This window comes from Leptonychotes weddellii, chromosome 4, assembly GCF_054177405.1.
Source record: "Leptonychotes weddellii isolate Sample4059 chromosome 4, ASM5417740v2, whole genome shotgun sequence".
Lineage (NCBI taxonomy): Eukaryota > Metazoa > Chordata > Mammalia > Carnivora > Phocidae > Leptonychotes > Leptonychotes weddellii.
Genome location: NC_138372.1, coordinates 90,074,778 through 90,089,962, shown reverse-complemented (window position 1 = coordinate 90,089,962; position 15,185 = coordinate 90,074,778). Strand labels below are relative to the sequence as shown.

General features: G+C 49.9%; 2 protein-coding genes across 3 annotated transcripts in view; both read right to left on the bottom strand.

The window, feature by feature from the left end:
• Positions 1 to 1,409: 1,409 nt before the first annotated feature.
• The window catches only part of ATP1A1 (ATPase Na+/K+ transporting subunit alpha 1), a 343,485-nt gene continuing 329,709 nt past the window's right edge, over positions 1,410 to 15,185 (bottom strand). The window contains exon 22 of the mRNA XM_081815758.1: positions 1,410 to 1,446. Within this exon, the coding sequence (XP_081671884.1) occupies positions 1,425 to 1,446 (22 nt within the window). The 3' untranslated portion in view covers positions 1,410 to 1,424. The remainder of the gene's footprint in view (positions 1,447 to 15,185) is intronic.
• CD2 (CD2 molecule) lies at positions 2,296 to 14,530 on the bottom strand. 2 transcript variants are annotated; one of them, XM_081815760.1, is made up of 5 exons: positions 14,380 to 14,530; positions 13,960 to 14,259; positions 9,122 to 9,370; positions 5,271 to 5,393; positions 2,296 to 3,072 (listed from the first exon to the last, which is right to left on the bottom strand). In XM_081815760.1, exons 1-5 carry the CDS (start codon positions 14,438 to 14,440, stop codon positions 2,774 to 2,776), a joined length of 1,032 nt encoding a protein of 343 aa, XP_081671886.1. In that variant the 5' UTR covers positions 14,441 to 14,530; the 3' UTR covers positions 2,296 to 2,773. The 2 variants fall into 2 exon arrangements, with proteins under 2 accessions (XP_081671886.1, XP_081671887.1); XM_081815761.1 differs by having other exon boundaries at positions 9,158 to 9,370.

Below are 15,185 nucleotides of genomic sequence, written 5' to 3'. Positions count from 1 at the left end.
CTCCACAGTCTATTCTTTTTTAACATTTTTTTATTTATTTAAAGATTCTCTACACACAACATGGAGCTCAAACTCACGACCCCAAGATCAAGAGTCTCAAGCTCCTCTGACTGACCCAGACAGGGGTCCCATTTGTTTTTCAAGTTTTTTTTTTTTTTTTTAAGATTGTATTTATTTATTTGACAGAGAGAGACACAGCGAGAGAGGGAACACAAGCAGGGGGAGTGGGAGAGGGAGAAGCAGGCTTCCCGCCGAGCAGGGAGCCCGGTGTGGGGCTCGATCCCAGGACCCTGAGATCATGACCTGAGCCGAAGGCAGACGCTTAACGACTGAGCCACCCAGGTACCCCTGTTTTTCAAGGTTTTTTTAATCCACAGTCTATTCTTGTGCAGCTGACCTGATCATTTCTCAGAAAGTCTATGCTCCAGACAGGGTCAGTGGCAGGTCACCCAACACCGGACACGTGGGGTGACTGCACCACACATCTTGAGCAAAGCCCATGTTTTCCGCCTCACAGTGGAGACTGTAGCAGGGAGGGAAAATGTCTTACATCTGTAGATGCTACACATGTCCACTGCCCTTCTTTGACAGGGCTGTCCTCACCCATTCAGTCGAGTTACTAGTGACATTTTCAGTACACGACACTGAGAAATAGTCATTGTCCTCAGGAAGATTTCACTGATTCTAGAAAGCTTTTTTTTTTTTTTTTTTTTTTACATTTTAACATCTCAGAAATGGGATCACGCCTAAAAACTGTATCTTAGCATTTGTTATAACGCAACAAAGGGTGTTTTTTCTCTCTTACCGCATATAAAATACCACTGCCCCTTCGTATTGATGGTACCTTCAGGTTGATGAAACCCAGTAGTTGAAAGAGGAATCACATACCTGGGGACACAGGGATCTGACATGAGCCTTGCTCAGGCTGTTGCCTCTGCACGGGTGATTCTGCCCAGTGACTTCACCAACGCTACTGATTTAGTATGACTCGATTCAAATGCCTCCTCCAGGTTTCCCCAGCACCCCCACTCCATGTAGATTCAAAGTCCTTCCTCTGGGCTCCTGTACTTGCGTCTGACCTCTACTTCCCAGGCTGTGTTTCATTTGTCTGGTTATTGGTCCTCCGCTCTGTAACCAGACTGTAAGCTGAGTGTAGGCAAAGATGCCAGTGTCCATCTCTACCTAGGAGAGAGTCTGGTACATAGACATTCAGCGAATGCTGAATGACTGAACGATGAACTGTGGCGCAGTGACAGGCAATATATGTGATCGCAACCCAGGATTTCAGAAGAAAGGCCGGGCTTGGGCTGGAGAGGCCAGGGAAGGCTTAATGAAGGGAATGGGAATGAGCCATGATGGCAGGATGGCTGATGGAATCCTTCAGGACTGCCGCGAAGAAGGAGAAGGGGGCAGTGCTAAGACCTTCATCTCTCCCACCAGGTAGGTCCTGGGATGACGGTTACTGGGCTGAATTTTGTGTTTGAATTTCAGGAGGCTGTGGGCGCTCATTCATCCTCATCCTTAATAATTAACTCGGGGTACTAACACAATAGACACTGGGGTTCAGAGGCAGGCACGGTTCCACCCTCAGTGAGCTCGCACAGGAAGTCCTGAGTATACAGAGACTTTGTGGTTTAGACCTCAGAGCTTCCTGCCAGATCTTGACAAGGTTTAGCAAGTGCACAAAGCCAGGAGAAGGAGGGCGGACAGGACCACAAACATGGCACCAAACATTTCAAAGCAGGTGCCTGCTCACCGCCTATTGTTTAAAACCTTAACTGAAAACTGTTTGTTTTTTTTTTTTTTTTCCACTTCCCCCAGTATAGCTAGCATGGCTGCTGGCTGAGGATGGGGGATGATCTTTGCCTAGTGGCCATTTAAGACACTGGGGATTTGATGCCACCGAGGTGGCTCTCAGCCTGCCCTTTGGTGTTGTTTGATAGTCTCATGGCACCTCCAGGATTCACAGATTCCCTTCTTTTCAAGGATGATTCTACAGATCATTGTGACCATGTCTGAACAGTCAAGGAAGTGAGACCCAAATTCCGTTTGCTGATGCCTTTTTGTCACAGTGTGCTCATAGAGGTTTCAATTCAACAGACAAATCAAATAGCTTGTTGGGCCAGCCTTGCAGCTGAGACCTGGGGAGCATGTTCTGGTTGTTCTGGGGTGGGGGGATTTGGTGGCCCAGATGAACTGGGGTGACCAAATTTGATCCGGCTGTCACACCACCCAGCCTCTTTCTCATCCAGCAGCTTGCTGCTGGGCTTCTTTCTACAATGAGCAGACACTGGGTCAAATCAAAGCTTTTATTTCACTTCTCCCCTCCAGATGGTAGGCAAGTGTCCACCAGGCACATAAGAAACCCAAGGGTCACTCGGGCAGGTAGGCGCTTGCAGCGAGGCACGGGGGTGGTGAGACATCCCATGTCTGCAAGTGATCTGAGGGGGCAGCAAGGAGAGCTCTCGAATTTTGTGCTCAGTGGCCCATCATCCCGATGCTGGCACTTGAATTGCTAGCCCTTCCTGGCATGATGAGGATTTGGGAGGAAGCCAGAGGCTCCAGGTGTTAGGGCACATGAATGAGCTAGGAGATGCAGACATGGCCATGGCCCACATGCCCAGGAGGTGATAATCCTAACTTGCAGAACGCATTTGATGAAATTGCAGGTGCGGACCCCCGCGGTGGAGAAACTCCATCATGCCTTTATGGGAAAGAACATTTTCTGTCTCTTTTAGATAGAAGAAGGGGACAACCATGTCAGGAGACAGAGTTACGAGTTTTCAGTGGCCCCATGGGGAGGTTTTGGTTGAACTCGAGGCCTAGGGAGGGGAGGACCTTTCTGCTGGTGAACTTTGGTGGCCGATGGAGGAGGAGCCTTCTTCTGTGGGTGGTGCTGGACACGGTGGCTCGGAGGTGGGGGCCGATGACAAGGGACCTGGGGCCGATGACTAGGTGGTGGAGGAGGTTGGGACACAGCTGGATTTTGAGGAGCTGATCCTGGAACCTGGCGGGGCTTCTGGCGCCTTTCCTTGGTGGTTAGTCTGCGTGTTCTTATCTCCAGCTCCTCATCTGCAATAATAAAACCTCTGAGAGTCCTCTTGGAAAGGTAGGATCAATGTAAATATGTATTGAGCGTACCGCCTACGTGTGAGAAAAACACATCCTCTATGCCATCTTTGGCGCCCCGAGGTAGCTGAGGGCATGCCAGGAAGCTGTGGAGAGGACTTGAGGGGCCCAAGTCCCAGCTGTGCGGCCTTGGAGAGGCCTCTCTCATCCCCTCTAAGGCAAGCTTGGGCTGCCCATTTGCCTAGCAGTCTGTTCACCCACTATTTTGTACGTTTGTCCTTCACACATTTCTTCCCCATCTTCTCAATTTCAATGCCACTGCCGAGTAGCGGCGATGGTTCAGACACAAGCCAGTGACAGGACAATACTTGCCCTCCAGAAGCCTGAAATCAAGGAACCCGAGGCAGGACTGCAAACCACAGTGTCAGACTCTGGGAAGAACCCAGAGCCACCAGAGAGGTGCAGAGAAAGTCCCATGAGCTCTGCGGAGAGGAGGCAAGTGCGGCCAAGTGGCCAAGCCCCCAGGCTGCCTTGCACAACATACAGGTGAACTGTGGCTCTGAGCAGCCTGCCTGGCAGAGTAGGACTGGGGGGTGGCAGCGTGCCCACCCCCCCATCACTGCAGCCGCTGCCCAAATGTCTGCTCCCCAGAATTCCTCCAGGCTCAGTGTCCTCCTCATCTCACCAGGGCACAGAATGGAAGGGGTCCCTCACTCTCAGGGTTGAGCGAGGCAGGGTGGACCCTGAGGGTGATGGTCTCCTTAAACTGTACAGAACTCCTTGCTTGCATCACCTAGTCCTGACTTAGCCCACTGGCCATAGGATTTTGGGGGAAATCATTTAACCTCACTGAGCTTAAATTTTCTCATCTGTATGAATATTATCTATCTCACAAGATCACTCGGGAAGTTGGATACAATAATGAATGCAAAGCATTATATTACAGAGGTTAGTCCCTGGCCCAAGTGACTGACTGCTTTGTCAACATGAGCTAATTATCATGTTGAAAGCAGGGATTGCCTTGTCACGGGCTTGGAGGACTATGTGATCTTTGACCATCAGGCAATGGAGAAAGGGCCTTTGCAGGGGGACATGGACAGAAAACAGCCTGAGCAGGGCACAGACGTGAGGGAGCCATGGGTGCCCATGAGACTAGCAAGCAATTCTGCTCCATGCAGGCAGAGGGGGCTGGAGAGATGGCGGTGGAAACATGGTGCCGCGCTGGGAGCCGTGGCCTGAAGGGGACCCAAGGTAAGAAGTCTCAAGTAAGGAAGCCAAGTCCAAGACCACCCCTGGCTGGGCAGGTTCAGCTCAGGTCCTTGTTTGTGTGGTGCTGCAGGCCACTGGCGTGGGCATCACATACCCCCTCTAAGGAGAGACCCAGAGTGAGAGGACCCAGTCCTACTGTGAATGTCAGATTACACAGAACCTGAGGGGCCTGCTTGCCTGGCTGCATGTCTTGCTGTGGCCGGATGTGCCCCGCTGGACCCACCTGCAGCATGGGGTCCCAGCACCCCCAGAGCCCACAGAGACACCGGATGTGCCATTATCTGAACTCGCTGCCTTGGGAGACCTGTGTTCCTTGAGCCAGCTCCCCACTTACAAGCACAACATTTTCATTCTTGCTGGGTTGTTGGACAGGCCTGATTTGAGGAAGACACAGTCCCAGCACGCATACCCCCTCTGAATAACAAATTGGAAGGGGGGGTATAATTCCCTGGTTTTAGATCACATGTGTCCTGCGGGTCCCTGAAATTTTACCTGTGTTTCTAGGAGCGTGGTTCTGAACACACCTTGCCTGCCTCTACCCCACCCCCCACCCCCCGCCTCCAGAGAGGACGAAATGTTTGTTCATGGAGATGCCATTTCGAAGCTAATCATTCTACCCACGTAGAGATGTGTGGCTCATTCAAAATACGTCCACACAGGGCTTCGACCGAGTCAGCTTCGGTGGCGCATTCCAAGGGACCAACCAAGATTCGGCTTCTCAACGCTCTCCTACCGTCACCACTGAGAATTTATTTTTCAAAGATCAAGCTAACCAGAGAATGGAAAAACCTGTAACCACCGGTTATAACCCTGACATTCTGAAACTCCCCATCTCCATTATTTTCCTTCCAGACTCACAGTGTCATCCCCATGAGTTGTTTCCACGGGGATTTTGCCCTGGCCTGCGGTGGGACAGAAGCGGGGGAGCTTACCATTTCTCCTACTGTTCTGCTTTTTTCTCTTGTTGATGTAGAAAATGAGTAGTGTCATAAAGATGATGAACATGATGCCTCCTCCGCAGATACCAACAATGAGATACAAGTCCAGACCCTTCTCTGCAAGAGGAACAGAAATGCATGGAGGTGAGGGGTCCTGGGCCGAAGGGCCATTTCATGGCTCTGGCCAAGGATTCCTGCCTCCCGCATGAAGCAGGTGAAAGAGCCTCATGGGGCTTTTCACCCTCAGAAAAGCCGAGCACATGGAGGCAGTCAGTTGTGTCGATCTCTGAAAGCGCGGGGGTCTGGCCTAAGCCCCCCAGACGGCTGCTCTGTACCAGACATGCCAAAATCTTTGGGTGCCCAGCATTGCCCCCCTCCCCCCGCCGCCCGCCCCACAGCCCCGTCAAGGAGCATGTCACAGAAGTTTAGCTCTGGGAAGGAGTTTAGAGACAATCTAGGGTCACTTCTGGTTTCATAGGCCCAGAGAGGGAAGATGGGTTGCCTGAGGCCACAAAGTATCTGTTCCTGAGTGGTGCCTTAAGCAGCCCCTTGTCCATGTTTCTGCACTATGTATCCACCATCTCTGGCTGCCCTCCTACACCAGGTGGGGTGTTTTTGTTTTGGCCAGGTGGTTTCCGAAGACTCAGGGTAAAAGTTTCACTTGTCCAGCCCGCTGGTCAGCTCCCCCTCCCAGATTTTCCCTGGCCTATGAGAGAAACTCAGACACGCAGTGAGTCAGCTTAGCAGTGGCAGTGGATTTGATCTTGAGGTCGCAGACCCTCAGTCACCGCAATGCAATGAGGATAACCACTCAGTGTTCAGAGAAATGGGTTTGAATCCAGGCTCTTCTAGGCAAGAGCTGTGTGACCTTTGGCAAGCTACTCCACCTCTCTGAGCCTGTTCCATTCGGCATAAAAAGGAGATAATGAAACTTACATCACAGGGTGGCTGTTGGAGGTCAATCAGATAATGGAAGTAAAAGTGCTTTGTAAACTGTAAAACAACACACAGAGGCAAGGTCTGGCTCTTAGCAGAGCTCTGTGCACTGGCGTTTCTGGGGGCTGTGTCCCCAGGAGAGGGACTGGGCCGCCTGCCCTTGGTGAGTCAAGGGCACTTAGAGAGGCCTCAGCTGAGGCCAGGTGTCAGGGGACTCGCGCATCTGGAGGACAAACCGGAGCTCGGCCAGCATCACAAGGAGACCCTTTTCCAGCCAAACATCCCTGGGAAGTCCATGTTACACGTGAAGCCCAGGAGGAGCCCTGGGAATAAGCCAGAGGCCCAGAAACCAAACTGAACAGATTTTCTGACAGCAACAGTCTGTTAATTCTCACTGTTTTTCCTCTCTGCCCCACTCTTGGCCTGCCAGTCACACAACCTCCCCTGCTCTGCGGATGGATGTGCTTCCATTGGAAGATTGCATGGGACCAAGAAAGCACTGGGGTCCTTGAAGGCTCTGGGGGCTGGAGCCGGGGGCTGCTGGAGTCTCTCTCGGGCTGACCTTCCCAGGGTCTGACCCAGTGGGAACAGGTCGGGGAGCAGGGGCTGAGCCGTGCAGCCACTGCAAAGCTTTTGAGCCCTCACACGGGGTGGCCACACCTCTGTCTGGGGCACTCATGGAAACGGAGGCATGCCTCACACTGTCCATTCACAGGTCTGTCCAGCAGGGCCCTCTGAGGCACCTGGGCTGCTCTCGGCAGGGAACATTCCAGCTTGTCTCAGAGGCAGCTGGGGCTCCATCATTCAAAACCACGCCCTCACCATCTCGAAATCCAAGCATACCGCTTCCCGCATGACGCCCCCATAAGTTCATGGGAGGCGGTCCTTCAGCATCCAAACCTGCTCCTCCCTCAGTGTTTTGGTTTCAAGGATATGCTCGCTTTTTGCTGAGCCAAATGGATAGTCTTTTCCTTGCCCCTCTCTGGCTTGGACCTTGAAGGTGATCCCTTTGAGGGTCTTCAAGAGCACCTGTCCCTCCCCCGCCTCCCCCCGGGTATCCTTCCCATCTTTTCAGTGGCCCTTTTCCAGACCTGACCCAGAGGGTAAGGGATGTGAATGTTCTACCTTTGAACCTTGGCTTCTCCTGAGGCCCTTCCTGACTCCCTCCATCCCCGATGCACACACATTTCTATACTGGTGGGATCTGGTTAGAATAAACATGAAGAACACAGTTGCCAGATAAACCACAGGAAATGCAGTTACATTTGAATTTCAGATAAACAATGAATAATTTTTAGTAGAAGTATGTCTTCCCCAGAAGGGGGAAAAGAGGTCGTGAAGTCAAGAAGGGGCAGCTTTGCTCACTGCGCCTTCGTGATGGGGGGTTGTGGAGTCATGGCTGGTAGACTGACATGAGGGCGAAGTGATGCCCGTCTAAGCGTGTGGTCTTGGCAGCCTCTGAGATGCCCCCCAAAAGCCCCAGCCCCCTGGTATTCCCTCCTATGCATGTGGGCTGGGCTTACTGTGTCACTTCTGAAGAACAGAATATGGCAGAAGTGATGGGATAGTACCCCTGAGACTAAGTTACAAATAGACCATGGCGTTTGCCTCAGGCACTCACTCAGGCTCTCTCTTAGCCTGGCTAAGGGCAGCTGGTAGCCATATTGTGAGGCAGCCCAACAGGCCCCGTGAGCGAGCCCCGACGAGCAGAGCCTGGACCCAGCCCACCTGACTGTGGTCCTGGCCGGTGTCCTGACCGCAGCCGCATGTAAGAGCCACAACCACCCAGCTAAGACGCTCCCAGACTCATGACTCACAGAAACTGCGAGCGAGTCACGGGTGTTTTAAGCCACCAACAAAGGTAATTTGTTACGCAGCAGCAGGTAACTCCTTCAACGCGTATATAAGAAAGCCTCACGTCTGACTTCATACCAGCTCAAGGGCTGTTTCCTGAGGTAACTCACCAGCCATAGTCCCTGTAGAATCTCAGGGCCTCTGGCCCAGGAACTACTTTTCTGTGTTCAGTCTCCCTTCAGAAGGGTTAAGCAGACAGAGTACCAGACGAGGAAACTGAGGGATCATGGGGCTCATTCTCTTTGTGGACCAGGAGGCTGAAGCCCAGAGAGGGGAAGGAACTCTGACAAGGTAATCCCGCTGAATTTGGACAGACGCAAACTAGAAGTCCAGGCCTCTGGTTCCCAGAGCTCCCCCAACAGCAGGCTGCCTCTCCAATATTACTTCCAGGAGTCATGTGAAGCAGGGACTCTGGGGGGAGAGCTTACACGCCTGGGGTTTCAGGACTTCCTGGCGTGGGGCTGTCAGCTCTTTGGCAGGAGGGACATTGCCTCACGGGGTCCACCATCCTCTCTGGCCTTGAGCTCATCCTCTCTCCATGCCCCTAACTTCTGGATTTTTACCTTGGCTCCTGATAGGAGGTACTGCCCATCTCCCTTCCAGAAAGTCATCTTTTTTGTTCCCTTCTCCATTGTTAGCCTGGGAGTCACAATCCTGGTCACTGACTAGCTGAGGGACCTCAGGCAAATCAGTTGACCTCTCTGGGAAATGGGGGTTTGCATGAGATAACCTCTACAGTTCCTTCTACCTCTTCAACTGGGCAATTCTTTCTCCCAGAAGAGGATCTTTATAATTGCCCGAGGTTACCAGGCTCGAGTTACTGTGCTCCATGGAAGGACACCCACGATGGGTAACCATAGAACACCACTTTCTCTCTCCTCCAAGGATTGCCTTGGAGGTTTCCAGGAGGAAGAGGTGTGTTTTCAGTTCTCACCCTGAGCCAAGGCTGCCTCCTAGCCCCGGGACCCAGGTGCTGGAGTGAATCTCTGCCCTGGACCTGGCAGGCTGTGTTTGCGAACTAAGCCCCGGATGTCTGACCAGCGCTTGCCACGCACCTGAACAATTGATGGTTACCCCTCTGTTTTGCTTACTGACTCGGTTCTTTGCTGTGCAGTTGAATGACATACTCCGTTTGGTTGTCCACTTGTTTCTGGCAATTGTCCGAGAAATAGTTTTAGATGAAGCATTATCTAATACTGTGTTATCTAGATACAGCATTAATTCAGGGTCCGTTCCACTCTTTATCTCACAGGTCACGTTTCTGCTGGTACAACTCCAGAACATCATAGGTAGTGAAACCTCCTCTGGAAAAAAAAAAAAATCCAATTCATATTAGCCAATTTTCTGATTTTTTAGAAAATATTTTATTTATTTATTTGAGAGAGAGAAAGCATGAGGCGGGGAGGGTCAGAGGGAGAAGCAGTCTCCCTCCTGAGCAGGGAGCCCAATGTGGGACTTGATCCTGGGACTCCAGGATCATGACCTGAGCCGAAGGCAGTCGCTTAACCAACTGAACCACCCAGGTGCCCTAATTTTCTGATTTTAATAGACATTAATAGGGGCGGAATGGAGTTAGTTTGGGACCAGGGAACAATTTCCAAGACCACTAGCTATTTTTGAAAATCTTTTATTTTATTTTCTTTTTTTTTTATACAGCACATTCAGCACAAAATTTTTTCTGTGAAGTTCATAGCTATATTACATGAGTAAAAAATATATATATATATATAAAGAGTTTATGTGCTATTTTATACCTTAAAATGTTTTCACATACATGATATCATTTAATCCTAACAAACAGAAGAGGTTGATATTTTCTTGCCATTTACAGAGGACATACCCAAGACCTGAGGTTAAATGGTGGACTAAGGGCATCCACTAATAAATGACAGATCAGGGGAGGAGCCCACTCTTCCAAGTCCAAGTTCAGTAGCATGGGTAAGACGGTTAACATGTCCTGATCCCCACAAGACTGAGGGGGGAGCAGTGCTTCAAAGCAGCCAGGAACCCTGCCCTGGAGGCATCGTTCCATGTGTGGCCTGGGACCTTGGTCACAAACAAACCCCACCCCCACCCATCCACCAGGTCCTGGGAGCAGAGGGCCGGGCATGCAACTCAAGCTCTGGGGTGAGTGGGCACCAGCCCCTTTCCTCACCCAAAGCTGCTCGGCCCCTCACTGTGCCTCACTGGACCTCATCTGTAAGAGACAGATAAGAAAGACATGCCCCACCTGTCGTAATGGGGACAACCTGTGACAGGGCCCTGGGCACATCGTTAGGTACTGACGTTATTGGTGGTCGTTGTTACATTCCTAATCGTAAACTCCCTGCCTCTCTTTTTATGACACCATAATATGCCAAGGCTGTGGCATGAAAGACAAAGCCCTTGGCTTCAGATGGGGCCAGTGGAAATCCTAACTCCACCACTTCTTAGCTAGCGTGACCTCCTCCTTTTTCTTCTCTTCTGTTCTCAATCTCACCCTTACTCTCTTTCCCCAGGTTTACCACCTTTCTCTCTCAATCTCTCTCCATTCCTTATGCAGCCAGATGGCTTCTTTTTCAATGACTCCCTCCCTCCTTGCCTCCCAGACAACGTATCTTCTCCATGAACTTTCCCATCAGATTTCATTTTTGCCCTAGTATATCCGCATGTGGAAGTTCACTTTTCTTCCCATCCCAAGGCTCTGTGTGATCCAGAATGAAGAAGATGGAGGGTCTACAAGGCAACCAGTGCAGAATCTAGGGGTCAAATCAAGATGTTTACTTGCCTCTTCAAAATGGAAAGAATCCTTTTTTCTATTTATAACAGTGACATCCAATCATTGTAAAAATTGATCAGATGAAGCAAAATGTTTCAAAATTAAAAATCACATGCCAGGGTGCCTGGGTGGCTCAGTCGGTTAAGCGTCTGCCTTCGGCTCAGGTCATGATCTCAGGGCTCTGGGATTGAGCCCCGCATCGGGCTCCCTGAGCAGGGAGCCCGCTTCTCCCTCTGCCCCTCCCCCTACTCATGTGTGCTCTCTCTCTCTCTCAAATAAACAAAATCTTAAAAAAAAATCTCATGCAATTCTACTACCCAGAGTCAATAATTATTAATATTTTTATGTATATCCTTACCAGGTGATTTCTATACATAATATCCATATAAATAATGTTTTAAAAACTAAAACTGGATCATATGATTTTATAGTCTGCCTTATTCCTCCTTACCGATGATCTATGATGAAATTCTTTCCTTTTAAACATCGATAAATATTTATCTGTACCATCTTTTTAAATGATGTATTCTTAATTTAATGAATAAGTTTATAACTGTTGGGGACTTTGCAATCCTTTCCAGTATTTCATTAATATAAACCACACAGTGATGAGCAGGCTCTTGAAGCCATGTCTTTGGACATGCCCTCTCTGTAAGGTAGCTTCCGGAAGAGGCATTGCTGGATCAAGTGAGGGTACATCACATACATGAGAACTCCTTAGTTCTAGGTCTCTAGGATTTATTCATTCTCTGCCAACACATGTTTTTAAGGGGGCTTCCAAGGCCTCTTCGGCCAGGGGAAGCAGCCCCCTCATTAAGGAGATATGAGTACAGAGACCGAAACTATGAGAAGCACGAAGAAACAGGGATGGGGGAGGGCATTAGCACTGCGCAGATGGGTATTGAGTCCCAGGTCCTGCAGGGCACCTTTGTTTAGCTGTCTCATTGAATATCCTGTGGAGTTATTATTACAAAGATCAGACTCAGAGCAGACAGAGAATTTGCCCAAAGCCATGTGGCAAGTAATGGGGAGCAGACCACACACTGAATAAAGATGCTGTGTGACCCTGACACACACACACACAGACACACACTCAGCCGGTGGCTGTTGTGTCATTGAAAGATCTCTGTCTTTTGGCCAAGGAATGTGGGGTTTATTTGGGGGATAAAGAAAATGTTCTAAAGTCAATTGTGTGCTAGTTGCGCAACTCTGTGAACATACCAGAAGCCGTTGAATTGTACACTTTAAGTGGATGAACTTCTGGTATGTGAATTCTATCTCAATAAAGCTGTTTGAGGGGGAAAAAATGTCACCACCCTTGTTCAGAGAAGCCCTGGATTTGCACCCTGACTCTGCTCCCGTCAAGCTGTGTGACTTCGGAGAAGTCGCTTCTGCGTCCCTGTAGATAATGAGAGGATAATCACAACTAGCTCTCGGGACTGTCAGGAACCTTAAGTAAGATCATGGAGCACAGCACCCAACACCGAGCTGGGTAACCATTACCACTGCATTACTGGATGAGGCGCAAACGTGAGGCTCGTGTTCGGAAGGGAACACTTGAGCCCATGTGGACAGGGGTCATGAGAACTGGGTTCCCAGAGCCCATAAGCAGAGCCCCCTTCCAGCTCCCTTCTCAGTCCTGCCCCATTTCTGGAATGTGCTCTCCATTCAAGGTTGCAGGGGCCTAGGGCCCGGAAAGTTGTCACTTGCAGGGAGCTGGCACATGTGGGATTGCTGAGAGCAGGGCTGGAGGTGAGCCTAGTGAGGGGGGAGGGGCCCTGCCTCCAGCGCGTTTCCTGTGTAAAGCACAGAAATACTGGTTTATTTGCCCGCGGAATCTCTGGCTTGTGCGCCTGTCTTCCTCTCCAAGCTAGGTGCTTCTTCCCCTTCTCACTTCTTTTTTTTTTTTTTAAAGACTTTATTTATTTATTTGACAGAGAGAGACACAGCGAGAGAGGGAACACAAGCAGGGGGAGTGGGAGAGAGAGAAGCAGGCTTCCCGCTGAGCAGGGAGCCCGATGCGGGGCTCGATCCCAGGACCCTGAGACCATGACCTGAGCCGAAGGCAGTCGCTTAACTACTGAGCCACCCAGGCGCCCCTCCCTTCTCACTTCTTATCACCCCCTCCCAAGTATCCCCAGACTTTCAACATCAATGTCATTTCAATTTTGCTTTCTCTTCCTAGTCTCCTGCACCCAAGCCATCTTGCCCACCCTTTTTCCACCCAGGACTCTCCGCATACTCTACTTCCTCATTTTACAGGCACCCCTCATCGACTCCAGGGGCCCTCGGTTCTGTCTGCCCATTAGTGCCAGCTGGGGAACTTTGGCACCTACTGATGCCCAGGGCCCATGCCAGGAAATTCTGATTTGACTGGTCTGGGCCGGGACCTTGGCCCCGGTAACTTTTCCTAGGGTCTCCCATTGACTCTAACATACAACCTGAATTCAGAATCCCCAAGCAGCTCCCCACCCCCACCCACCTACCTCGGACTGGACTGTAGCAACAGCTCCCTGGCTCATCTTCAGGAGGCACTCCCGCCCTCCCAGGGCATCACATACATAAGGCCACACCTGGTGTCTTTTCTACAGCTATAGCAAAAATTATCTTCAGCTTTTGATCACTCTGATGTTGAACAGATCTGAAACAAGGGCTGTTCATCTTTAAATTCATTACTTCCAGCCATTTCCTGCCATATAACTACTCTTTCAGGGCATCCTGGCTTGAAATGTCTCTGTGGATGGAAGACCCACTGCTCTCCAGTTAGTCTGCCCCACACCCAGCTTGCTTCTCTTCATCGTCCACCTGAAATGACCACTTTTCTCTTCTGCCCACCTGTTCCTCTCCTCCTGACCTTAATCGAGGTTCTACACGCAACTGCATATCCCCATAACCACTGAAGAGAGCATTTTAGGCAAAGAAAGTTGAGGTTCTATCAGCCGTGTATTTCCCCACGTGGAGACTCCATCTCTTCCACAGGACGGAGCCCTCACTGAGGTGGGAGAGATGCATTAAATCTCCTTTAGGGCTCCCCCAAGGCCGAGGTCAGGCTGGGGCCATTCCATACATGCTATTCCCCAACTTGCTAAATAGCACCCAGGCTGAGATGGAAGAATTTAGGGAACCAAGACTTACCTTGAATCTTCAGTTGAAATGTTTTGTCCAATATGTTCTTTCCATTTGTAGCATATATAACCACCCTGTAGGAATCACTGTCCTCTATCTTCAGATGTTTAATTTTCAGAGCTCCGTTTGTTGATACATTGTATCTTCCACCTGTCTCTTTAAGGTGGCCCATTTTGAGTCGTGCAACCTTGATTTTGCCTTTTTCCCATCGTATATCATTTATATTATCATTCATTTGAAAACCAGTAATGTTCAGGTTGAAGTCTTGACCCAGGGTACCCCAGACAACATTGTTTTCAGGGGCTGCACCTATAAAAAGCAAGACAGTTCCTGAGATCTTGAGACACACTGCCAGAGAAAGTTGGGTTATGACCTCTTTGACTCTTATGCTCATGTTAGGGTCTCCAGTGGAGACCCACACTGACTTACCTTTGGTAGAAACGATGAAAATCAGAAGGAAGCTGGCTAAGATTTGACATGAGAGGCTCATCTTTAGGGTTAGTTTCCTTGTTATGATTTGAGCTCTTCCTGCAAAAGGAACTGAAGTAAGACCAGTGGAATCCACCCTCTGAGAGCTGAACCACGTGCCTCGCTTTTACTTCTTTTACAGTTAGCATAAAACACATGTACACGCACACACACACACACACATACACCCTCAGCAGACCAACCCTGCTGAGGGGCTCCTTTACCAAAGCAGGTGTGTTTATCATGCGTAGTGTCTTCTTATCAAATTTTAATCCTCACAACAACCTTGGGTGGATTTTATTACCCCCATCAAAGAGAAAAGGAACCGAGAGGCTAAGTAAATCACTCCAGAGCCCCCTTTGGTTAACAAGGAGCCAAATGTAACCATACAGCCTGCTTCTATCCATTCTGCTATGCTGCCTCTAACAAGACACATCGAAATATAGGTAAGTGTTCATAAGTGAATAGCAGCATACAAATATTTATCCTGTGAGTACAAGTATTGGAGAATGTAGACACATGAAGAATTATGAAAATAGATTTTTTTTTCTCTTCCTCAACAGGTGTTTTCTAGGTTCTAAAATTCTTTGTGATTAAAAAGACAGGGGCCCCTGGGTGGCTCAGTTGGTTAGGCCACTGCCTTCGGCTCAGGTCATGATCCTGGAGTCCTGCGATCGAGCCCCGCATCAGGCTCCCTGCTCGGCGGGGAGTCTGCTTCTCCCTCTGATCCTCCCCCCTCTCATGTGCTCTCTCATTCTCTCTCTCTC

Bases quoted from the DNA above. Each gene is read 5' to 3' on its own strand.
- CD2 (XM_081815760.1), bottom strand. From the start codon at position 14,440: ATGAGCCTCTCATGTCAAATCTTAGCCAGCTTCCTTCTGATTTTCATC. The intron at 5,394-9,121 runs GTGCGTGGCAAG...TTCCTCTTGCAG, and splicing joins GGTAACCATCAATTGTTCAG to AGAAGGGTCTGGACTTGTAT. The intron at 3,073-5,270 runs GTAAGCTCCCCC...TTATTATTGCAG, and splicing joins GCAGAACAGTAGGAGAAATG to ATGAGGAGCTGGAGATAAGA.